Source organism: Strix aluco, chromosome 12 (assembly GCF_031877795.1).
Source record: "Strix aluco isolate bStrAlu1 chromosome 12, bStrAlu1.hap1, whole genome shotgun sequence".
NCBI classification, from domain to species: Eukaryota; Metazoa; Chordata; class Aves; order Strigiformes; family Strigidae; genus Strix; species Strix aluco.
In genome coordinates, this window is record NC_133942.1 from 24,949,576 (window position 1) to 24,976,335 (window position 26,760).

At 38.0% G+C, this 26,760-nt stretch overlaps 1 protein-coding gene across 7 annotated transcripts in view; it reads right to left on the reverse strand.

Annotated features, from left to right (window-relative positions):
• Window positions 1-339: 339 nt before the first annotated feature.
• The window catches only part of ATOSA (atos homolog A), a 49,645-nt gene continuing 23,224 nt past the window's right edge, over window positions 340-26,760 (reverse strand). For 3 of the 7 annotated variants that reach the window (XM_074837916.1, XM_074837920.1, XM_074837919.1), the window contains exons 2-12: window positions 16,790-16,974; window positions 15,693-15,895; window positions 15,234-15,359; window positions 13,130-14,978; window positions 12,519-12,635; window positions 11,491-11,570; window positions 10,603-10,711; window positions 9,646-9,804; window positions 7,791-7,859; window positions 6,901-7,100; window positions 340-1,584 (exon numbers count right to left, since the gene is read on the reverse strand). In XM_074837916.1, the coding sequence (XP_074694017.1) occupies window positions 1,431-1,584; window positions 6,901-7,100; window positions 7,791-7,859; window positions 9,646-9,804; window positions 10,603-10,711; window positions 11,491-11,570; window positions 12,519-12,635; window positions 13,130-14,978; window positions 15,234-15,359; window positions 15,693-15,895; window positions 16,790-16,974 (3,251 nt within the window). In that variant the 3' untranslated portion in view covers window positions 340-1,430. The other 4 variants (XM_074837914.1, XM_074837913.1, XM_074837917.1 and 1 more) reach the window with 3 other exon arrangements.

A 26,760-nucleotide genomic window follows, 5' to 3' on the forward strand; every position in this document is an offset into this window, starting at 1 on the left:
CAGTCATTTGAATATAGTTGATAAGAATCATCTGGAAAGTCTGGTCTCCCTTACTTTCCCTGGCAGACTTCCTGGAGATTTCACGATACACTGACTTCTCCTCTCATCTAAGGGCAGTGCTGAATATACAAGATGCACGTTCTTTGTTTCTCTAGAGTCTTCATCAGATAAGCATGTTACACTCCCAAATATGAAGGTCACCTTTCATATTACTGACACTCTGAAAACCTACAGCAATGTAAAAAAAACATATAAACCAAGGTAAGACAGTTGAGAAACCGAGATCTTCGGCAAACATTGTAAAGCTTCACATTCATTAGTAAATATATACCTCATATATAATCAAATGCTTCTAACTTTATTTCTCTCAGTTACACAGTTTAACACTTAGCATAAACTGTTTATCTGACTGTGTTTTGTTTTATGAATACACATATATATTGGAAAATATTTATATGCCCAATGTAGCATTTCTAGTAAAACTTCCTATGGCCACCTAGTGGCCTAAATGGAATTGACCTATTAAAAATATTTAGGATTACATGAAGATCCCTCCTTATCTAAAAATAAAACAAAAAGTACAAGTTTCATAGCTTTTGCATATATTTAAGATATAAATACTAATTTGTTTGCACAGTACATCCTTTAACACAATCTGAGAAATCACATGGGGGAGGGTGCAAATTTTATGTGAGCAAAACTAATAACAAAGCAAAATTAAAGCGGGCCTTAAGGAAAGAAAGAAGTTGAAGGAGCAAAATATGAATTGAACCAATGATCTGAATGCATGAGTAAGTAAATAAACAATGTGCACTATGGTCGCAAGTGTTATTAAATCTGTATGTGAGGAAAAAAAAAGGAAAAGGGTACCATTAAAGAGAAAAAAGAAGAAAGCCAAAAGCTTGCATAGTATGAAATGTAATGGAAATTCACCTGTTGTCCCCATTTGCAATAACTTAAATGAATATCACTTAAAACATCACACAGATTAAAGACATCTGTATATATTTCAGATTTCAATATTAATGCCAAAAATACATAGTATGATTTTACATAGGATTTATGCTACATTAGAACACTAAAGACAAACATCACTTGAGTATTAAATGAAACATTAAATATTAAATAACTGAAAAATAAAATAAAAAGTGTAAACACTAAACTAACTTGGGAATTTGCTATTGCAACACATCCAATGAAGTGGTTTTAAACAGTACAAAAAGATTATATTTAAGTATGTTTCCAGTCTACTTGGAATACACAAAGCTCATTCCAGAAACCTTTTAAAAACTGGTCCAGGATCACATAAGAACCTTCTCTCTCGAGCGCTATTTTCATTCCTTTACAGACTTAACTTTATACTGTCATCTCTACCAATCTTCGCTTGTAAGGAGTAATCAACAGTAAAACAAACACTTCGCCATTGTTTGCTAGCATCTTGGTGAAAACTGAGGATTTGTTGGAGATTCAGTGTAAGATTTGAGTTCATATGCAGCGCCACTATCAACTTCCATGGATTTCCGAGAGAATAGGAGCCTTACATCTCTGTGGAGGTAGATCTTTCCAGATTTAGAACTCTGGAACCTGAAAAGATACAAATATCTGTATTACCCAAACCAAAAGATTAATCTTTAAGTATTATTAAATGTATTCCTTTAAGAGATCAAGGCCAAAAAACATTTGAACATATAAAATCAGTCAGTTAAACATTTTCAATCTACTTTGTTTCCTTTATCATTTAAAGATTCTGTTCCTAATCACTAATCTAGTGCACAGCTTTGAAAGTGGCATGGAATATCTAAAGTTCACACTTCAGTTACGTATGTTGAAGATTAAAGTTCTCTGCAATCTAGAAAGGCAAAAGGTGCTCTTCAGTGAGCACTCCTGAAACTGCCCAAAGGGTGGCCTAAGCACACACAAAAGGGAAGGTTCAAATATCAAAGGCATATATAGAGATATGTATACAAATATGTATTTCAGCACTAGCTATCATACAGGCAGATTTCATTGCTCTCTATGAACGTACCAGCAAGAAGTTTACTACTGCTTTATACCACACACCAAATCTAAGTCCAACTTAAGAAGCAAGTAGGTACGGGGATCTCTGCACGCAGGCAGAAAAAAAAGTTTTTCACACAGAATACAAAGCTGTTTCAAAGAGACTATAGTTCACTGGCCCAATCCCCAAAAGTAAACAGCAGCCAATTCCTAGGTCCGTTTATCCTTTATGCTGCAGCTAAACAGCCTAATTCAGGTCCCTCCAAATCTGCCAGAAATGTGCCAGTTCCACTTTCCCTGAGATTTAACAACTATATTATAGAGATGAGATCTGCATTTCAGAAAACTGTATTCTATAGTCTTCATCTGGCAGAACTCCTTAATTTCCTTCCCTTGACCAGGAAAGGCAGGAGAGCCTAAGAAGCATTTCTTGTGGCAACTAAACGTCACTATCACTATACCATGGCAAGGGAGAAAAGCGGTTGCTACTGTAATAGAAACAAAAAAGCTATTAGAATGACAAAATGATACCATTACAAATGCTTGAGAAAGCAGTGCACAGTCTATTATCACATGTATTACAATTTGCACAGATTTTTAATAAGCATTTACTCATTGACCCCACTGAAGAAAAGTAGTATCTCTGGAATAAACCTAGCCATAATCAGACTGAAATTCTGAGAGGTAGGAGAAAGACACACAACTACAGAAGGTTTCTTCGTCTGGGGCAGGCAGGTTGTAGAAATGGATTCTCTGCCACTGTTTTGTTCATATGAGTGATGCAGAATAGCCTGTAGTCATCCCCACAGCCAAAGGAAAATTCTGCTCTCCTAGATACAGCTGTCAAGGGCATTAAATGTGGTGGGGTCCAGCAGAATGCTCCTACTGGCTCCCACAGAGCTCCCATCTGTCACTATTTATTTGCTTGGTGCTGTCAGCGTGAAAGCCCTTTACCTGTTAGGCAAAGGGGAGAAGATTCTACCTTAAGAGAAGACTCTGGAGGAGAGCACAAGAAGGAAGAGTGAAAGAGGCAAGGGTCAAGCACCACCATACACAGCTAATTCAGCATGTAGCTCAAGACATTTTAAAATGAAAAATTTTATTGAAATATCTTCTGCAGCAAAAGCGTGATTTAAATTAATTCATACAGAATAGATAAATCTAGTTATCAAAGCACCATCATAAAGTAGAGCTCAATTCCCATTTTATGTATGGATCTATCAGAAAACAATTAGTAAGGTCTATTTTTGAACTTCTCAAGCTTACTATTTTCTATTAGGGAGAATCCTGCAAGACCCCCTTTGCCTAGTAAATAACAATTCCCCATAACATGGCTTTTCTGAGCATGACATTTTACAAAGATCGAAGGAGGACGAGTGGGAGACAGCAACAGAGTTCAGGGGAGTCTTCTCATCTCTGCTTCCATCACCTAATTTTTTTCTTTGAAAAATGTTTATTGTAGTAATTGGGATTTAGAAATGTGGTTTTTCATACATGCAAATACACTGGAATAATCAAAACACAACTATTATAGACACCCTTGCGGGGTGATGATGCAGTGGCCAGCATGGGACTGGCTCCAGAAGTTTTGTGTAAAGGAATCAAGAAAAACACAACAGAGGTCTGACAGATGGTGTCCTAGGAACCGTAACAACAGACAAATACAGGAAGGCTTAAACACTCAAGTATCAGATGAGCTAGAAAGTCTGGCAGAGGGAAGAGTGATAAACATTACTGAAGATAAGACAAATACAAGCACAAAACCCCTATATATATATTTTATAGACCATCAAATTCACAGAGTAAGCCACAGAAACGATGATCACAAAAACATCACAACAGGATGATCACAAAAACATACATAGCAAGACATGTTTTGCAAGTGGAAAAGACACAATCTATAAAATCTGTAAGTAAAATCATTAGGACAAGGATACAAATTTCTAGATCAGGAAAAATGCTGAGAGATCAGAAAGATCAAAAGGCAACTAGTAAATCAGTAATAGCACGTATCTGCAGCTCCTACCAATAAATGTATCATATGCCACATTAGGAAAATATTTTTAAAAAAAAAATTTCAACACCTTGAGGAATCACTACTTTTAACAACCAGTTTCAAACTTACCCTTCACCTAACCTTCAGTAACAACCCCTGTTTAGCTGTTAAGCAACAACAATTATGTTCCATGCTATTACAAGAGGTAATATGTCAGTAACTACAGCTGCTGACCAAGCTTTAAAAACTTGAAAAACGCTGAACTGTGGGTAGGTTAACTGTTTAATTGCCTTTTCTAGGGGTGCCAAAACGTGACCTAGAAACCAACGGATGGTCGTCACCCTCACAACACCAGGCAGAAATGAGGTGTGAGCAGAGCTGGACCCACAGCTCTTGTGCTCACGTAGATTACAATTACAACACAAAAATCATTACTTCACAAAAAAAAAAATTTATCCCCAAAGCATCTTCAAGAAATGACTTAAACTGCAGGTGCAACTCTTACAGCAAATAAAGCTCTGCTGCCCGTGCAAGCTACATTCTATATCAACACTGTAACTGTGGGTACAAATACGGTCTAATGACATATTGAACAGTATCTCAAACATACAGAACTGCATGCAGAAGCTGCATACACAATAAATTTGACACTTTAAAAGAGTGTTGTAGAAAATCTGGCCGCCAATGTTAAGTTCCAGACCGATGCAAGCATTTTTGCTGAATTACCACTTGAAAAGAAGCTTTCATAATGTGAGTGCTGACAACTGTGATTAAGGCCTCGCAAGCAGATGCGACCACAATGCAGCTTACTGGTGGTGACTTCATTTGGTTTTTTGAGCAAAATTTCAACACGTAAGCTTAAGATGCTTGTTTTCAACAACTACTACAACTAAACCTGAAAGGCTGTTCTAAGCCAACTTGAATGACAAAAAAAAAAATCTTAATAGATTAAATTTTTTAGGTTTGTATAAGTTTTCAGTAAAATGGTCTTGAGGAAACGCTGCTTTTAAAAATGAAGTTTTAAAACCATCTTACATATGAATGAATATACTACTAAGACTTTTTAAGCCTTCCTAATCAAAATCCATCTTTAGTAAAGAAGGCTACTAGATTGACAACCGAGTCTTTTGTAAAATCTAAAGTACTCTGTATAATAAACCACAAGACAGATCAACATAAACTACTGTAATATTTCAAGGACTTTTGCAGTTCTTCCATTATGAGAAAAGACCCACTGTTTGGGTTCATCTCTGAAGCAAAAAACTTCTGGCATACTCTGCCAGTATTCACTTTCCAAAGTAAGCAGCTGAGCATCATAACTATTAGTTTGTTTTTCCAGCCAGAAATGGATGCGTTTCCAATTACACAGTACAAACCCATGAGTTGATCCCTACCAGAGGTCTGAAAGCTGAGCAAAATTGTACAGGTATTTCAAAACTAGAGGCCTCAGAACTGCTACATTTTCTGTCCCTCAGAAATAGGAAGCTCATGGAAGTAATTACTGGGTCCATCTACAACAAATCTGCAAACTATACTAAAGCAGAAACTGAAAGGAGACACAAGTCTACTACTCTTCATGCCTGTAAGCCAGACCTGGCTGGCCACAGATTTTTGCCCATCTCTGCAGCTGATGCCTGTCCCCAATTCCTCTGCATAGATCAACATTACAAGTTAGATCAACATTACAAGTGAATAGAGCCTTTTATTTGGGCTACACACTCTTTTTCAGAATCTACCTCAGAAGAAAATTTTCAGAAGGTAGTTAAGTTAGACATGGCAAGTTAGTGAGGCCTGAAAGGATAAATTTCAATCCAGGCTAAAATTCAGAATGAAAACACAGTTCAGTCTCATCATGATGCTATCTTCACACTCCAGTAAACCAACACACATTTTTTATGACTGTCAACTTTCATTTATCGGGAAAGCTTGGCTTGGAATCACTGCCAGAGACAAAGATGTGTTTGAAAAGTCTGCTGGGTAGAAATCAATGCCACTAAATAGGGAAAATAATATGTACCAGAAGTAATTCTACAACAAGTTAAAAAGAAAAGTGTAAGAGATTTGATTTTGTTCTGCCTCCTCACTTCAGAATGTCAGCCACCACTGGGTTTTGAAGTGCTCCAATGAAAGCACTGGGTCTGCACATCTGTGGCTTGTTTACTACAATAACGCAGGCAGCAGTCTGCAGACTGTAGAAGGACAGAGTATATCTATCGTTCCTCCTGTTTCGAACTGCAGTCTCCAGAACATCTCAAGAGCAGCAACACAGTATCTGGTTTCAGGCAGTGCTTTGTAAATCATTTAAGGAAGAATGTGTGAATATTTTATGAAGTGAAAGGCATTATCAGCAGTATTGCATTATGAAACAGGTATTTACATTTTTACCACTTAACACAGCATTTCTAGGAGTAACTCAGAATGCTTTTCACATTACACGCTATGCTGGTGAAGAGGCATGTGTGCAGGATACTGGGCACCTTCTCTACATTGATCCTTAGTTTTGGCTTTTACCGATGTAACATCCACACTCACTATTTCCTGTAACCTCAAAACCAATTCATGGATCCAGCCAGAACTAAATCTCTCTTGCTAAAAAAAAAATAATTAAGCTTTACAAGGCTATACAAAATACTTCAATGCCAAGAAAGAGCTTTATATTTTAGCTTTGTTTCTCCCAGGTAGAATCCAAATTATTTATTAGCTCTTATTCCTCTACTGTCTAGCTTAAAGACCAAGTTAAAAGCGTTAATTTTTAAAAATAAGTATGTATACAGAAAGGTTGGCTGGGAGAGAAATAATGAGATAAATTTTGGCAGGTACTTGGTTTTTGTGGGTCTGTTTTTGTTTGGCTTTGCATTGGGTTTTTTGTTTTGTTTTGTTGTGGATTTCCTAACTGAGGAGCTTACCTCAGATGTATGAGGTAGCGTAGTAGCCTTTCTTCAGTCTGTTGACTATTTTCTTTATTGACAGTTCTCTTGATTTCTCGTCTCACAGGAACAGAAAAAGTTCTTTGCCGTAGGAATGTTTGATGATTAGCTGGCATTTCTCTCAAGTCATAGATCACCACAAACATCTTCACCACAGTTTTGTTAGGGTTAAATAAGGTCTGAAAACACAAACAGTTCGATACAATACTCTCTAGAGATGACAAATTTTTAAAAAACCAAAATCTCCACTAGCCAAAATAGTCACAGTCCTCCATGCACTTTGTTCCAGTGGCATACAGAAATGTTTATGCAAAAACATTGTGCAGTTTTTCTGTTTGTCTACACTGTTTTCTAGACACAATATGCTCACAGGAAGGACAGTGGTGGGCTCTGCTTTTAAACCTGAAATTACCAATGTGTTACCCTGGACTGGGTTCTTTAAAGAAAGAGGCAGATCGTTAGTTTTAAGCAATGACTGTGATTTACCTTTTGATTGTATTACAAAAAATAGGTGGTGTTAAAATGTTACAAAATTTAGATACAGCTGAGTATCCCTTTAGAAGGATTTCACAATTTGGACTGTGGCCTAATTACTTCTCCATTACTTCTTCAAAGCCACCATGTCCCCAACTATTCTGAATCTTCAGTAACTGATTTTAAGTCTCTTCACAGCACAGTTGGGTTCAAAGGTTGGGAGTGTCTTTTGTCCCACAAATTACACACAGATTTCTACTTTGAATAACTACAGTACCTACGGAGATGCACATTTCCACTGCTAGCTTCATGTTCATCTCCAATAACCTCATCTCCTCTGCATGACTTGCTTGATATTAGTAGTTTCAAGGCACCCGTATCTGCTGAGTACGTACCACTTGTATTGTTCCTGAAGGCGGTACCCGATAACCCCTTTTACCAAGGGACTCTAAAGTAATTACACCCTAGAAAAAAGACACACATTTAGTTCACAAGGATAGATATAAACAAATCAAAATGTTCTATTCATTTAATAGTATTTACTCAAAAAACAATCAGTAATGTATAAAAACTAAAAATAGAGGAGGCAATGCATTTAAGATGCAGCTAAGAATCAACAGTAGGAGCCTTACAGATACTTTGCCAGATCATTAAAAGCTGTGCAATAAGGGGTACGTTCTCCTCTTGAAACAAGATCCACATTTCCACACCTTCAAACCAACAGTCAGGAAGCTGTGATGAAATAGAGCTTTCTTTTCCAAACAGCTTGTAAGCTAAAATGGAAGATTTGTCTCCTTTCCATTTTTTTTTTTTTATCACCTACAATCTCATTAATACTACTCCAAATCTCACAGAACTAATTTCTGCTTTTCAAAGGCAGCAGATGCACTTAATCTTCCATTCTAATCCAAACTTTAGCAATGATGACATCTGCTTTTGTACCAGCTGTGATCTACAGAGCATCTGAGTGTCCCACATGGAGCTGTAACGCTGCTGAGGCTACCCTTAGGCTACTGTCCTAGAGCACACGTTTGATTAACTTGCAGTGCACAACTGTTGTACCCCACTGCACTGGACTTAACAAAAAACCCAACCCCAAACAAACAACAAAAAAAGACCCAGAGCAGAAAAACTAGCTATACAAACAGCAACAATGTTTCTGATGATGGAGGCACTATACAAATGTTGTATTAATCCTGGAAGACTCAGCCATAATAGCATGTTTAGAGCATGTGGAAAAGCCTGAAACAATGAAACCCAGCTAGGAAAATAAGCAATGCTACTTTAACCATTTGAGGAACATCAGAATCCCTTCACCACCTGGAAAATCAGGTGAAATAATCTAGAAAGAAAGGAAAAACAGTAGATACTTGTTTGCAGTGGTTAAGAGAAGACATATACAAGTTTAAACTATTACTCAAACTTTTAAAAACAGAAGGTCAGAAATATGGCAAGCACGATGAATTAAAAATCTAAATATTGGGATAATCAGATGTTCAGTGCTTTACTTACATGTTGAAACAGACTATTTACCATATTTTAGACAAACATACACATATGAAAACCTCTAAAACTTAGATCTGTCACCTAGGTAACACTGAGGATCCCTAACAGGTGTTCAGAACAAGACATCTTTTGCTTTTTAGAAGGAAGCACTCTAGACATCCAAAAACCACCCTATCATTGTAGAAATGTGGAACAGAATTAGCACGCCTATCAAGAACACAAACACTGTGTCAGTGCGAACATCAGCAAACCATGCACTTCGTGAGAACGCCGCGTGTCATGCTAGCTCAGACAATATTTGCTTTAAAAGAAAGGGCTGAGTAACTTCTGAGTCTAAGGTCTCCATCAGCAATTGTACCTTGGCCTGCACCTAAGCCACTCGCTGGCAGAGTGGTTAGTTGCCCAGGGCAGCTGCTTGTTGGGACAACAAGATGTATCCCATTAAGTCCAGCTATTGCCTCACTGCCTATTTTAAGTTAGATGGATCAAAAGAGATGGTGGGGGTTGATACTCCAGTGTGGAGAGAGACACATACATTCAATACGGCAAGGTAAGAGCAGCTGGATGGTGAGGCAGAGCCATGGGAAGAAAAGCACTAGTTAGGGAAAGGAAGAAGGGACGGGAGAACTCCATCATAAGTACTTGAAAATCCCCTGCAAATCCCCACTTCCTGAACCCTCTATTCGCAGAGCTCTTTTTCTTCACCTCCACCTATCAGAATTTAAAATAAATCCAACCACGCACCATGTAAGGAGAGGGTGCATTATCATCTGAAACGCTGTAGAATGACACTTCAACTGGCAGAGTCATGTGCGTGGGACAAAAGACTCCACTTGCTCCCACTTCCGCTGTGAAACCCTCCACGACGCCAAGCGGGTCTAAGCGAAAATTCAGGACAGATTCCTGAGAAACAAAACATGTGCAGCTTAGGTTGGGAATGCCTCAAATAAGACATAGCAAAACTAAGCAGCAAACAAGGAAACACACTTCTATAAGAACTTGGGTCTTTCAGAAGGTGACCTGTCAAAAATCACAATGTTTAAGAGAAGCATCATCAAAATCCAGTCTTCATCCTACTGAAACTGGTGCAAAAGCTCACAGAGAATTTTATTGCAGTAGGATCTATGCATGATTTTTCTTGACATACACTACCTGAAAAAAATAATAATCTAGAATCTGTAACTTTCCTCAACATATTCACTCCGTATTTCACCAATACGGAGTACAATACAAGCCATTAACACACGAGCTACTAGTTGCTGATATCTGACATGCTACATGAAGTGAAAAGCCAGAGGCTACACTTCAAACATGTTCTGTTTACTACACTGATTTAACACAGCTTTTAAGAGTGAAAGACTTTAAGAGTGAAAATGTAAATCCTCTTTTCTAGGTATATACATTAAACATGAACAATTACAGATTGTTAAATCTCATTCAAGTCAACAGAACACCTCTTAACTTGACCGTAGTGGAAAATAAAAGTTATAAGCAACTCATTGTATCTTAATCTCTGAGACAGAAGATGTCTGGGGTACAAAATATGTGCCTTTACAGCTGGAAATTAAAACAAATTTTATTCAATTTAATTATGAACTTTTACATTGTAATCAGGCTGAAATTATTCACAGTAACGCACTTTTAAAAGCAGTACAGAAGAATACTAAAAATACCACAAGAATTCTAGAGAATATGCAATACCTCAAAGTTTCCCAGAAGGCTAAGACTTGTTAGTGGTGGAGCACTAGAACTTAGAAATGGTTTCCCATGGCTCTCTGGATCGCTGTCTCTGTTTATACATTGTTGTGGGCTATTAAAAAAAAAAAAAGAGAGAATAAATATAAAGGATAAACACATTTGCTTTTGTCTTCAGGGTATAAACAGCTCTAGAAAGAATCATTTACTCACTGTATTACAAAATGATGTCCTAAAGAGGAAACAGATGAACATTGCCTGTTAATCCTTTAGCAAAACATTTTCTAGTTAACTGAAAAAATACTTTCACAAGTTTTACATTACAAGGGATAAAACCAGTAAAAATCTAGGTTGTCCATTAACTCCATAACCAAAGTATCAGATTATTTTCTCTTGTATGCAGGTATTTTTGTCTCATATCCTGATGTTTCCAACATAAAACTACAATCCTAAAACCTGTTTATGTTAGTGTATTAATGTACAAAGGGTCACAGTCAGTCCCTTTTAGAAATTAAGTTCTCTGAACAAGTTAAGGCAAAACGTTAACCCATTCAACCCTAAGAACAAAACACAAAAATAACACTGATTCGAAGAAGAATCAACAATTATGATCTTTTCCGTTTAAAAGTTCAAATGTAACTTACAGCATACCTACCCCTGCACAGGACAGAGTTCATCCTGGCAGCAGCTCTCGTACCATAGTTACGTTCCAGAGCCAAGCTAACCCAGAGACCCCTGGGGCAACTCGGCTGTCAAGCCTTATTTCAAAATAAGGATTCTTTTGAAAGGCACCCATTCTTTGTCTTTGCTAACATGCTTTGTTGTTGCATACAGATACGTATGTATATTATGTCTCCCCTCAAATTCTTAATGTTTCTGGTAAATAAAACATACCTTCTTGCAGACAGACTTTTCAACTGCAGTAGTGATGAATCCAGATCAAAGCACCCAGACTGTGTTTTTCTTTGAGGAACCTCAAGAGGGAAAGAAGAAGCTAATTTGAAAACCGTACTTCTAACAAGGCCAATTTTGCAAAGCAAGCACAAGTTTGCAAAGAGTTTTCATGACATTACAAAATTATAAAAACAGAGCAGAAGAGAGTAATTCCTATACATTTTAAACTTAGTGAAGAAAAATATAAAATTAATGACAAGACTGTAAATTCTGATTAACAGGAAGTACTTAAATACTCATTCAAGAGGCTAAAGTCTCTTTGGAACGGTACAGAACATTACTAATAAAAAGGCTGTAACAATTTCCATCTACGTTCCCTGAAAATATGACAGCCTTTACAAGCACTGAAGAATAAAACATATCATGTGTTGATTACAGAACATCACTACTTCAGTAGTTTTAACTGGGACTGTCTGTTTCTCTAAAACTCCCAACAACATACCAAGAACTGTAACACTTCCCCAATGTCTTTCTGTCTTATCACAGCAGCTTTGTATCACTCAGTCATTCAGTATATCCGATTGCTGAAGAATATTCAGCACAAACTGTTCACAGAAACAAAAGCTTTGGACAATCAGGTATTAATAACTCACACAAACTCTTAAATAACAAAATATGTTAGCTTACACTTAAAACACTAATCTTCAAAATGCTTTCTTTTGGACTCTAAAATATCAAAGCATTTTTTTTTTGCCATAGGATTTTCTAATGTCACCTTTTGTTACTCTTGATAGGATCTCAACAACTACCTCTTTAATATTTTCTTTTCCAGAATTATTGTTCAACTTCATTTAAGTGTTAACTCTCAAATTTCCACTTGCAAGAGTAGTCACTCTGACACTGAAAATAAACACACACACACTTTGCCTAGGTAATTTGTCAAGTTTTCTACTACATACAGATATTAAAAGAACAAAATCCTTTCTTCCTCATTTAAAAGGTAAGTTGTAATTTCAACAATAACTTACAGGACTTGAAAGCAGAGGCAATCCAGTTCTGGGATGAAAAGCCTTGGTTGACGTTCCATCCAAGGACCGAAAATTATGTTTCCGCCATATATTTGTGTGTTTTAGAGATGGTGCTTTCTGTCAGCAAAACAAATTTACTCAAGATATCAATGGGATATTTCAAGGCTTATCATGGTAATGCTTTGCTTGCTGTAACAGAGAAGACTTCTGAACCAGGGGGATCTGCATCACACTAGCATATTACAAAATATTCACCTCAAATCCCCGTTGACTCACTCCACAGTCACACAGACTGCTCACTAAAGGTCACATACCACATTCAAACACTGGTGTATTTATAAAAAGACAGGATACCTAACTGCCTGTGGAAACTGTCATCCATAATGCTACGACCATGAGCAGAATAAGACGATGCTCTTCTCAATGTTAAACTTATAATTAAGAAGGTATGGGGGAGGCACTACTTCAGACTAAGAAGACAATAGTAACACGCTACTTCCTATGAAGTCAAGACTTAAATGTCTCTTCATGTTGGTCCTTATCAGATATAAGGTACAAGCTATCTGACTAAGAGCAGCTATAGGAATTGGTCTTTTCCTCTATGTATTTACCTGTACATCTGGGTTCTTCAGCCGCTCACACTTAACTACGCCGTCTTCTGTAGGTTTCTTCTGACAAGTGCTTTGGAAATCGAGGCCTATTGGGTCTTCATTCTCATCATGTGCAGTTTTCATTTTATCTTGTTTGGTTTTGTTTTTGAAACTGTCATGGTCTTTATTTAAATAATTTTCAATACTAATAAGCTGAGTATTTTGCTCATAAATATTTGGTTTTTTTGAGTCTTTATCTAAACACTTGAGCTCATTTTTGTGCAAAGAGTCAGATACCTGCGTCACAGTTGCTTTTTTTGTACCTTCAAGTATTCTGCATTTATCTATCTGTAAATTGTTAAAACTGTCCGTGCTGTTGTTCTCACTAACAACTGTTCTTTCTTTAAGTTTATTTGTGCAAATCTGTTCATCAATGCTGCTGAAATTTGAACACTGTTTCATTCTATTGGTTATCTGGTCTTTCTGTGCGTAACCAGAATGTATCGTTTCCAATTTATCTGTCAATTCAGATTTGTTTTCTTTAATACATGATGATGATGATGTGTGAATGTTAGTAAATGCATGAGAAGTTTTATTTGAAGTCTGATGAAATGCATTTCGGACAGCTTCACTGGGTTTTGCTAAAACCAATTTTCTTCTTGCCTGGAGTTTCAGAGAAGCCTTCAATTCTCCATCAAACCTAGAAGGACTGATCGGAGTATCAGGTGTTTTCGTCCTTGATTTACTGCTGTCTTCTAACAAAGAAAAATCAGATTTAGCAAAAGAAACAGGAGACGGTTCCTTGCCTTTCTTCAGCAAATTTTCATCTTCGTATGTACTTCGGAAAATTTTTGAAGTAACTGGGCTAGTATCATGCACTTTGAATGGACGTCCAGTAACTTGAGAAGTAGCTGGATCACAATGAATCAAGTGCTGGGCAATCCTCGCTATCACCTCCTGCCGCTCCTGAAGCAGAGAATCAATCAGGGGATTACTCTCTCCTGTCGACTGACGGCCACAATGGTTCACTGGAACACGGGTGTCAAGCAGTGTGATCTCTGGTATCGCTCTAGTTTTGCCTTCACCATCTTCTTGCATTGCACTGTCTAAGTTGGCAATAGAAACAGGGGAGGTTTCCTTGCCTTTCCTTGGCAAATTTTCATCTTCATAAGTACTCCGAAAAGCTTTTGGTGTAGCTGAGCTGTTTTCATGTATGTTGAATGGACGTCCAGCAACAACTGGTGAAGTAGCTGGATCACAGTGAATCAAGTGCTGAGCAATCCTTGCAATGACTTCTTGTCGCTCTTGAAGTAAAGAGCCTATCAAAGGATTGGTTTCTCCTGTGGGCTGATGAGAGCAATGACTATTTGAAACACGGGAATCAACTAGCGAAAAGGATTTAAAAGTTCTGACAGGTGTTTCATGAGATTGTGTCTTGTCTGCTGTAGCATTATAGCACTGAACTTTAGACTGTGATGCCCCAAAGTCAGATCCAAGTCCGGTAGATGGATAAAGTTTTAAATTTCTGATAGATGTAGTAAATTCAGGTGTCTTTTTTCCATTAAGTAGGCCTTCAGGTGTCATTGTCCATGTCTGTTTCCCACAGAAGCGCTGTGGACTGGAGGTACTGCATTGCCGTGCCACGCTGGAATCACTGTGCTGATGTAACTTACGCTCTTGCATTCGCTTTTCGTAAAAGCTAAGGTTGGTGTGAATACTACAGGTCAAAACTGGGTAGTTCGATTGTCTGGGCAAGGACTGGACGCTGACTCTCAAGGCCACATTGTGAGAAACATTAGGAACAGGAAAGACATGCTCAGTTGGTGTCTGGGAGAACGTCCATTGCAAGTCCACATCTGCAGCGCTCACCCTGAAATAATAAAAAGGGCATTTACAGAGATATCTAAATGAAGAGTCTTTCATTATCTACAACACAAATGAAGAAGCACTAGAGACACCAGTAACTGCCGTACTTTGCTAAGTATATGAATCCCATACAAATGTCAAAGTACTGGGCCAACAACGTGGCATCTTCAGAAAGCAGGAAAGCAGAAAAACAGGAGGGAAGAATGGTTTTGAGACAAGTTGCAAACAGCAAACAAGTCTTTTTCCATCCCAGACGTACCTGTACAGAATGTTTCGGGGAACAGCACCGTGCGAAACACTCAGCCACGCGCTTAGCTGAGAGAAAAAAACAAAAGAGCGAACAGCCAATAAAAGGGTCTTCTCTTCAATAAATCGATCTCCGCTCCTAAAATGTATTAAGAGAAGCACATGGGTGTGGGTAAGAATATACACAGAGAACTATTAAAACTAGAACATTTTCAGATCTTCATTCTGAAAATAAACCACAGCTGAATCAAGCAAAACAACAAAACTCCTCAAACGTTTTGAAGATTTTGAAGAAAGTATGAGTACAGGAAGACTAAGATTAAAAGATGCTTACATTTCACTGGTAAATAGCGGTTTTCTTAGATCAGTCCTCATGGCAAAGGGCCAGTTCAAAACCACTAACCGATTACTTTAAGAACTTTAATATGACTTGATTCTTGCAATTATCAGCTAAACCTAACATCCAACTTACTGTCGAGGAACTGGCTCCAAAATCCACCTTTCTAACAGCAATGCATCTTGTTTGATTGCAGGATCATTTAAATCATTCCCCTCGGTGGTGGGCCCTTCATCACTATAGCAACAGTCTGGAAGTAGCATCACTTCTACCATGATTGGAATATTGTTCTTCCACAGTAGCATAACCTCAGATCTGGTTCGCCTGGCTTGACGACACTGAGGGAAAGAAAAAATATCAACACATGCAAGCCATAAAAATACTAGCCAGATTTAAATCTACTTTACAAACATGTTCCAAAGTACTGGAAAAGGGTAAGGGTCAAATTCTGTAAACTAAGTTTTACCAAATCAGAGATAAGATTCCAGAGCTATTAAATGAAAAATAATTAACAAATCCTTTGCGGTTGCCGTTTGAGCAATTTCTGTAGAAAATATAAAGAGCTCATAAAAATACATTTCCCCAATCACTATACTTTGCTACCTCGTACTTCTCTCTCCACAAGTCATCCTCTTGGACAAACACACTGAAGCAGTACGTTTATAAATTCTGTGTCTTGGAGGAGTCTAACTGCTACATGAATAATAACTTAAATTCACACAGTACTTAGGAACTTTTACTTGAGAGATAGGATGCTCCAACCTTACTCCCAAAATAGACTAGCTAGATTTGATGTGCTCGTGTTTTTTGGATCACTAACTTCTCAAGAATACCTGGAAAAGCAAAAGAGTTAGGCAAGTCGCCTACGTTTTTCTCAAAAAAACCCCAAAACAAACAACAAAACCCACAGACCAATAATGCTAAGCATAGTGCTTTTCCCTTTGCATAATAAATGCAAACTTATTATGCAAAAAAACTCAAATAGGTCCTACATTCAGGTAGTCGTGCAGAATTTCATGTTCAAGGATAAAAGGCTTAATGATCTCTCATTTTAAGGACAGATCTATTATTAGTACAATACTGAATTACATACTCTTTTAAATGCAGGACTGACAGAAAGCAAGAGTTATTCATGCTTAACTGTGAATCTACCATGGAGTTCTCAGTTGACTTTAATCATGGCAGCAAGGATGCACACCACAACACTTAAAATGAAGTGGGTACCACCATACCTGAGCCAGTTTGTCGCTGCATTCATGCTTAGTTGCTGGCGGCTGACTTGATTGTGCCGGTGGGCAGTGAAAGCCCTCTGTTCTGCCCTTGATAGAATACTCGGGCGTTCGACCTTCAGTGATCAACAAGGCCAAGGAGACCAGGAACTCCTCAGCTTCATACTCAAAGTATTCATCCAAAGTATCTGTCATTTCAAAAACATAAAAAAATAATTACATCTGCTCTATAACAAGCTTTCAGCTGTTGGCTGACCCCGCAGTTTCAATTTGCACTTAAAATGAGAGCTATGGGAAATGGATCTTTGTATCAGTCTGGCTGCGCTCCTCATAAGACCCAAGTTACTGTACCACCAGAAAACAACTTTCCTCATCTCATAACATTGTCACTACAAGCAGACAAAAATAGAAATATTCTAAAGAAAGTTTTACATGTCAATGCACCTGACTTCAGTGGTGCTGAGAAACAACTGTTTGTGAACCACAGCTGAATCACAGCTTCTCCAGAAGAAAAGAAGTTTCCTGAGCTCTAGTAGAAGTCTGATGGCAGTATGACTTGGCATCATTAGTATCATGTGACAGAAAGAGAAGCCACAGTACATTATAAAATACATTAAAAATAGGAAAACAATAGATTTACTTCTATTAGAAAAAGTGGGACACAATATTCTTTAAGATTTTTATTGTGAGTCCCTCCTGCTGAGAGCAAGGGTTACTTGAGAGGTCCATTTTTAGTTACCATTAACACACAGGAAATGTTCCCAAGGAACATATATTCATTGTTTTATACCATGGTCAGTCTAAACTTGTGCAAAGAATTAAAACTCAACAAGTCTCCGTAGAGAAAGCAGCAGCTGGCATTGCTCTTCATGAATTATCCCGGCACACTTGATTCCCACAGAGGTACCAGTCCCCTGATTTTATGGTGTGTTGCAGAGCACCCTTCTCCTCCTCCACCCTCATCACGAGGATGTCACACATCACTCAAACAGATTCAAGTACAACCAGATTGTGTCATTCCCCTCTCTGCTTGGAAATGCTTAAATTTCAAAATGATTTAGTTACTGAAAAGGTTACAGAAAAATCTCCCAAGAAAGCTAAAATACATTCACTTCAAAGTCTATTTTAAGAGCAGCAAAGAAAAGCAGGTGGAGGCAAGGCTGCCAGCAGTTCTTTACCTTAATGCTCTAGGGGAACAAAAGCACAGGACATCTTTACAATTTAAGCTTAAATGACCTATGTCATCCACCAAAATAAAACTGCCACAGGGACAGAGTTAATTTCTATTCATGTTTTGATTGCTATGCACAAAATACATTTCCAATTGGAAAAAAAAAATCAGAAGTTGTTTTTGTCTTCATCCCCTAGTAGCAGAGTATATGGCAAATATGGCAAGACAGACTTGAGAGATCCATACAGGAAGGGATGCATGAAACAAAAGCTCCAATTAAATGGGCAATTACCTGCACATGCAAATTGTAAAGTGTGTAAAACTAGCTTTTGTATGTACATATTTGCCTAGCCCAGGCTTGTACTCCACGGACCCCAGGGCTTACAGCCTATTTTGAGATATCTACGTAAAGTAAATAAGAGAAGTCAGCCCACTGCCAGGGAATTCAGTTCACTGCACAGGAGTCCTCATCTTTACCGACTCTTTTTTCCCCCCTTTTTGATGGGATGCACTTACACAGATGCTTTGGGTGGCAGGGATGGGCTATAACCAGCATCCTCTTCCCACTGTGCACCCACATCTGTACTTGGCACATGTGGCCAGCGGTACAGCACTCCTGACCCACGCTGTGCATGCCACATCTGCATGCACACAGCTGTGAAAAGGTGCCAGGCACTGGACTGCCACAACCAGCACAAGTCCCATGGCTCCATCCTCCAGGGGGCTGGAGGGGAGCAGGGAAGGGGCTCTTCCAAAACAGCTCCCTGTGTCAGCTGCCTGCCCCCTGCCTTGGAAGGGACTGTAGGCCCTGGAAAAACAGGGTGCTACCAAGAAAACTCATCTGGCCACTGCCTGCCCTCAGGCAGAAGAAAAGCCAGAGGATAGATGAATTACCCTGGAGGACCCCATATGGCACGTGAACAATACATTAAATCATCTGACATGAGTTAAAACAGTCATTCATCTGACGGATGGCAGAAAATGACTAATAAAGGGTGCACAAAAGATTAAAGGAATGGTAAATAACAGAGAGGACAAGACACTTAGGTAGTGATATGAGTCACCTACAAAATTTGGCACCTGCAATTTTTTTTTTTTTTTTCAGCTGAAAGTCTGGTGAACAATAGGCAGGTCATACTTGGGGATAGGGAATTTGGGAAGACTCTGAAAAGGATTTAGGTATTACAGCTGACAAAAAAAAAATAATTGCAGCATTATCTTGCTACTAACACAGGCATCATGCTCATCTCTATGTCCAAAGGCCATGGTAATGTTAAGAAAGCCACAGCAGGAAGGATCCCTACTGAAGTATTTTTCCTACCCTGACACAGAAGTTTCAAAAACCTAGAGTGTTCAGCAGGAGTGATATTAATTTAAACAAGAATTGCCTCATGCTCTAGCAGACTAAACATCCTTAAAAAAATGTGTAAGAGGAATTCTGTTTAGTTAAAATATGTAAAAACATGTATGGTTTTAAAGAAAAAAAATTAAAGAGCTTGATCAAGAACTGCACATGGTTATGCAGACAGATCCTATCTCAAATACCTTCTTACTGTAACAGAAATGTGCACACTAAGATGTGATACCTGAAAATTTACACCAGAGAATTTTAAATGGCAAGTAACAGTAAAATAGACATGCCCTTTAATTTACATTAGCAGCTTACCATGTGAAGCACTAGACCTTCTATTATTTGGCTCTCTTTTAGAGAGAATCCCCGTTGGACCAAAAGTTTCTGGACTCGACATAAATTAATAGATAAATCCTATGGCCTGAGTGCTTTTGCTGAATTGGTTAGATTCAGGTAAAAAGCTCACCCCCTTTTTGCATTAAAAGAATCTGATACCAAAGCTTATATTGTATACGTAAAATGCTCAGTGTCTTCAGAGATATGTATCAAATTGACATAAGCCATAGTCAGTTTAAGCACGTCCAAATGCAAGATTCAGTGAATCTAGTAAATAAACAAGATCTAGTGAATAAAGCAAGGTAAATAAATCTGAAATAATCATTACTCAAGCTTCAGAATACATACATGATATTACTTTAAAATTAAGTTTTATCTGATTATATAAGTTGAATTTACAAATACTGCCTCTGCTCCTGTATCAGACCTATTATTTCAGAAGCAACCAGTTTCTTGCCTTAAGGATGGAAAAGGAGACCCAACCAGCCAGAGACACATATTTGTATTTGCTGCAGTTACAAAAACATGATGTTGTTTCAAACTAAAAACTGCATCTTGTTAAAGGATGATAAACATCAAATATTGAACTAGGAAATGCTACTGTTTTCATAACAGCATTATAAAGATAGGGCCAACACTTTAAAATTATGTCAGCTATCTAACAAACCAGGTATTTGATCTGGACTTTTAAAAAATATTTTAAAACATTGATAGCAATAGATATTAAGAAATATATTTTCCTACAAAGTTCATGTGGCATATTGACTGTTTTTAGCTCTACTAGATTTCTGTATCATTTAGCAACTTCCAAGAGTTTTCATAAAGGAAAAAACCCTATGAATATTGAGAAGCCTGGTTATTGTTCCTATACAACAGACACAGATGATGCAAGTTGATGTAATTGAGGACAAGGGTGGAAAGACATTTATAGAAACAGCAAACGCAGTGTTTAGTTTAAAAAAGTCTTACTGTGTGTGCTGTAACTGCTTTTGTGTATGAACCAGCCCTGTTTAAGACACACATCATATATTGTGCACAGAATAACCTCAATCCTATAATCTGACTATACAAATATGATTATTAGTCTGCTTCATCTCTAGCAATGGAACATGCAAGGATATAGCATAAAATACGCATCCCAGCAGTGTCTGGGGTTTATTCCCCTTAAAATAGCAAAAAATCGAGTTAGTTGACACAAGTATATAGGAATTAAAGTAACAAGGCACTACAGCCCTTTAATCAATACATTGAAACTAAAGTTTATTGACCAATGGTCACAAGAGATAGCAGCAGATGTCAGACTACTCTAGGAGCCAAAGAGAGAAAAATGCAAATTTAGAAGCTTCTACACATAAACCGAAACATAGAATACTGGAGAACTGAGGCACAACATTTTGTCTTCCTCTCTCTCCTGAACATACCAACCTCAACAAAGACTGATTTTCTACATCTTCTGGACAAACAGAAAAGCCCATTTTAACCAGACATGTCATAAAGAGAGTCTCCAAATCCTTGTTCTCTCCCATCCCCCATGCACAAATCACTGGAGCATTGGAATAAAGAGTAAGAACTCAACTTCCCCTCAGAAAGTTAAATTGGCTCACATCCTAAAACATCGATGGAAGTTAGGTATGTGGTCCTAATGAGTCACAAATCCACTTAACTGTAACCCAATGACTCCCCAAAACTTCAGTTAATCTAGTTGTGCCCAGCTGACTCCTTTCCCAACTAGGTCACGCTTGTGTGGACCAACTCCCTTCCCCATTACAGCATTTTCTGTAGTAATTACAGAATATGTTTTCCTGAAATATGTGTATTAGAACAGCATTTAATCTATTTTCTCGCCTTAGACCGGAAACAAAGACATCTGGTACCATGTAACCCATTGTGCTCCAGGGGCCACCAGAAGACACATCTAAAAGCCACTGCCCTGTCCTGCCTGGGGACGGTGAGGCAGTGAATGGCCCCAGCAGAGCTCCTCCTGCCCTGGGCCTTCCTGTCATGACCAGGCAGTGCTACAATTGTAATCTCTCTTAGTCCATGCTTATTTTATTATCCTAGAACCTTTCATACTGCACTAGGCACCACAAATATCTACCATGCTTGTCCTCCTCTTCTCAGGAGAAGAGCTCATTTTCGTAAAGCACCTTTCTTCAAAGAAAGGCAGATTTGTTCAACTTGAAGTATCCATTAGACCTGACCTCCACTGATTTGGAGGGATACTTTCTTTGAAAGTCCATGAAACAACTAATAATTGCCTTTAAATATGCTCTATTAACAGTTCATAATGGATTTTGAAGGCCATTGATTTAAAGTAATCAGATTTCTATTTCACTTCTTCGAGAACTGAAACCCAGTAAGCAAAACACTAAACAAAACACGGAGAGCATGGTGTAGGCTGTCCACATTCCCAGCTGACTCAAGCCCTGCTCCTGCCCTACCCGCAGCTGTCCAGCAGGCACCGTGGCATGGTTGCCCACCGCTGCTCTCTGCTTTCTTCATGTGCTACAATTTTTTTGAAAGACTAAAAATATTGCTTAAGTACTTGGATCTTATTTTTTGCACTTTTAGTACAGGCAGTCCATAAGGAGACACTTCAGTCCAAGAGTCCCGTGGCAGGAGAGTCAGCTACACTGGGGAAAAAGTGGCTGCACTGTCAGAATTCAGAACACATCACCTCCTAGCAAAGGCATCACTGCATTTTAAAAAATAACAGCAAAAGCTCTATGGCCCTTCCCCCAAAACGGTCAACTCTGAGTAAGTTTTATTATCTTGCTATTTCAAAAAGTAGGTTAAAGGTAGTTCCATATTTTAAAAGTAAGGCAGGGACTCAAGAAACTACTGTAAAGGAAATGAAACACAATGTAAACATTTGACTAACAGCTTCTCTTCTGGAATTAGAAACACCTACGGATGCTTCAGTTAACTAATTCCATGTTGTGCTTCACTTCAAAAGAAAGTTGTCCTTGAACCCCCCAAATTCATGATTCTCTGAATGAGTAGTCAGGTCATATCTGCATATTACAAACCCATAATTATATCTGAAGTCACATGCTCCAAAAGCCTTGCAATATTAAGAGTTTAAGTATAATTTAAGCTATCAAGAGTTAAAGCCATGAGACTGTCTACTTGCTTCAAGAAACAAGCTATTCGTTAAGCTTACTTAAATTCAAGCAAATGCAGTGAACTGGTTACTCACCTTATTTTAGGAATACTCCTAATACAGATATTTCTTTTCTCCACATTGACTCCTGTCTTAGATTCTTAGGGCTCAAGATCTTTGAGCTCAGGGACAGCCATTATGAAAACATGAGGAGAGCAGCACCATAACTCATCTTACTCTTGCTGTCTCCTTACTTTTTCCAGGGTACCAAACCGAACCACTATCCGATTATCAAAGCAGTTCAGCTGTAGGCAGGAAATGGTAGCACAGGAACTTTACATTAGGATTGATGCATACCTGCTATTCAAAGAAAATAAGAGTATAAGCTATCAAAAATTGCTGGATCTACTTAGTTTTGTGTAGGAGAACAAGAAGAAATTCACCTGCCTTTGTGTTGCTATGCCAGTTTATAATCAGAAAAACAAAACAAAGCACACCATTTTATAAATAAGGGGGTATTTTTAAAAATCAAGACACAGCTACATGGCAGCTGATGAAGTTACTCCAGAGCAATAAAAATCAGTCAGTACCAATCAGTGCCATCAGCTCCACTCCAGACTGCAGTGCTGCAGTAACTCCCCGGGTATGTGTGTATCAGTGCCTATCTACCACACGCTTCTGCTGGATGCCTCTCACAGCAGCCAGAGGTAATCTCAAGGCAGCTTTACTGTAAATAAAGTTACCAAAAAGAGACTGGTCTTAAAACCAGGCTGGAAAAAACCAAAACAACATACAAATCACATTTTCCTAAAACTTACTTAGGTTCAAACAGCTTAATAAGTACAGAAATAAAATCCAGTTCAATTTCCTGCAGTAATCTCAGAAACTACCGCTCTTTGAGAGTGCAAAATGCAGACTGTTAAACTGATCTGGGTGTTCCCATCTTGCTTCCTGCATTTTGGCTGACATCCTATTTTGCCATCACCATACTGCTTACTGAGTCACTTTTCTTCCAACTGTAGCTTTCTATTTTTACCTAAGCAACAACAGTTTAACCTGCTTCTTTTGCTTTTTTGGCATTAAACCAAATTCTAGATCAAATATTTGCGTTTTGATCAGGGAAACTGATTTTGTTTTCTCTTAACTAGACAAAGAAAATGAATACTTAAAAACAAATTATGTAAACGGAATTGCTTTTTGCTCCACAAGGAAATCACAAATTGTGAAGTAGGTCAATCATTTTGATTTCATTGTCTGTATTTTGAAGGAAAGCAATACCTGAAAATGTGAAGTTTGAGGCTCGTTTCAAACATCACTAAAAGTCGCAGAACTCGTACATTCTAATACAGTTGTTCCACTGTATCCTGACAGGTAAACAAGTGCTGAAATATCAGTGTAAAGCTGTAAGATCATCAGTGCTGCAATGTTTAGTATTTTAAATATAAGCCAGTTAGAGGAACAGAACACACATTTTTTGCTGATCCCTAAACTTACTAGTTTACAGAACGGGTTACAAAAGATGCTACTTGTACCGACATGCTATAACCAGACAGGCACTGAAAGCAAAGAGGACTTGTCCCAGCTAATGCCCTTACTTAAGCACACATCAATGTGTTTTCCTTCATATTATGGTTTCCTAGATTGTGATTTTGTTAAATGTGACTACACAAAAAACTCTGAAGTTATATTATAATGAAACAAACACGCCTATCAGGAGTAGACTAAGTAATTTCTAAGTCTTCCATTCATTCTTCTCTAGTTTTTTACATTTTTCCCTTGACTAGCTGATGCTTTGCCTAAATTAGATTGTTAGAACAAACCGCATGACTTAACCTATCTGAACAAAAAAAACCCCTTAAAAAACCTGACAAAGCAATAGTATGTCTAATTCTGCAACTCAAAACTACTCTTTTATGTATTTGTTAGTTCATAAATGAAAATAATTAGGAGAAAACGTTTCTTTCAGAGCAAGTATATGGCGCTAAGTAGAGACTAGACACTCAGCTGTAATTGGGAGGTAATAAAGGGTTTATATCTAGACTTCACTCTCACCATCAATACAGTCATTTACCACCCTTGTAAATATGCTGATATTTTGCAAAATTATATTGAAACAAATTACTGAAATGCTCCTGTTTTAAATCCCACCCTAGTTCACAGGAGGAAGCAAGGGCAAGGTGGAGATCAGACCTAGGCTAGCTTCACAGTCACTGCCACCATAATGTGAAACCGCATCCAACATGCTTGGTTTGGGGAGCTGAAGGAGCCGTGTGTCACCCTAGAACAGAAAACAGAGGGCACTTAAGCTTACAGAACATGTGAAAATTTCTTCCTAAAGTGTTTTCTGGAAAAAACAATTAAGTACTTTTAAATTAAAATACAGATTTTTTTTTTTTTTCCAATATGAGATTTCTAGATATATATTCAATCTTCAATTTTTTAATTTTTTTTTTTTTTAAACACATCCTTCACTGATGTTGATGATGACGACTATTTCGTCTTTCATCAAGGCTTCCCCAGCCAAGGGAACTTTGGAGATGAGGATGATGATGGCTCATGACCATCTTCACTATTGTTACTCACTAATTCAAGAACCAGCTTAGCAGCAACTATGTAGCTGAAGACATACAGACTGAAGGCTTTCATCAACTTACTCAACTTTATGTTAGCTGTAAATATCATACTGCAGTGGCTCCACAGCTGTTGCTTTCCTTCCAAAGGAAGCCCAACAAGAATTAATAATGAAAAAGCACATGTATTTGGCTAACCCTCATCTCTTTCTGTAGGCATATCATCCATGCAACAGTTGCAGCAATTGAGTACTGAGAAGTCTAACTCCATTTGGAAGCCAAGACATCTCTCCCCTTAAACAGGTTGGCGGCAGCTCTGCATTAAATTCCAGCTGTGATAGCACTTTTATAATACATAAATAAAAATGCATGCCAGAAATCTTATGAGGCCTTAAACACAATACAATTCAGGACAACAGACATAAGTTTCCTCTTTAATTTGTTTAACAATCCAGCTTGACAAAGATTTAACTATTTGCAGACTTCAGCAATATTTTATGCAGAGATTGGTTTAAAGATGGAAAGCAATAAATTGTGATAATAAATCACTCAAATGTTACTGAAAAACATCACAGGACTGTTTAAAAACCCTACAGTAGGTATTTCAATGCTTATGAGAGCACTCTCTATTTAAAGCATGACATGTTTGCATCTTGTGCTGATTGGATATTTGCTAAAGTGTTACTCAGTTTATTCCTCTGTAGCTTATCATCTTCACAATATACTCAAGTATCTTTGGGAACAGTATTCACAGTGATGTAGGGTTACACTTGCCAAAAAATGAGGTTTTTTAAAGTTTCCCCCCCAACACTAAATATGAATCTCTTTGGGGTATTTCATGTTTTGTCTCATCACCTTAAATGTTTATTGTGCTTAAAAACTTTGACAATATACTTTAAAATGTTCTTGTGCTTATTTTCCTGTTAACAGCGATAAAGTAACACTTCTTTTCTGAGGAGGGATGTAAAGTAGCCTTCAGCTCTCAAGAAGATTTTCAGTGAATGATTTGGAAGAGTCATTAAGGCCCTGAACAAAACTGTACTGGGAGCACACAAAACTCTTGCTGGGGGAGGCCAGCTATGCTCTGTGTGAACACAGGTTCCACTTTGGTTTATAATCACCAGGCACAAACTGGTATTCTTCTTCCTTAAGCTCGCTGCAAGAAAAAGAACAGTTACATCATGTGCCATTTGCTTCAGACCATAGTCAGACTTCTTGAAAATAAACCAGAGTGAATTTGAAACGTGCAGTGTGAAAGCACTGACTCATTTTTGGGTGGAATCAACAGGGATGCTACAGCTGCTGGAGTCAGGGAAACCCCCTGAAAAAAGTACCATGTTGACTTACAGGATCATACATTATGGAAACCCTTCAGTAAGCACCCAGCCTTCGACACAATATTGTTGTCAAACCAACTGAAGTTTTATAAGTACTAAAGCACCC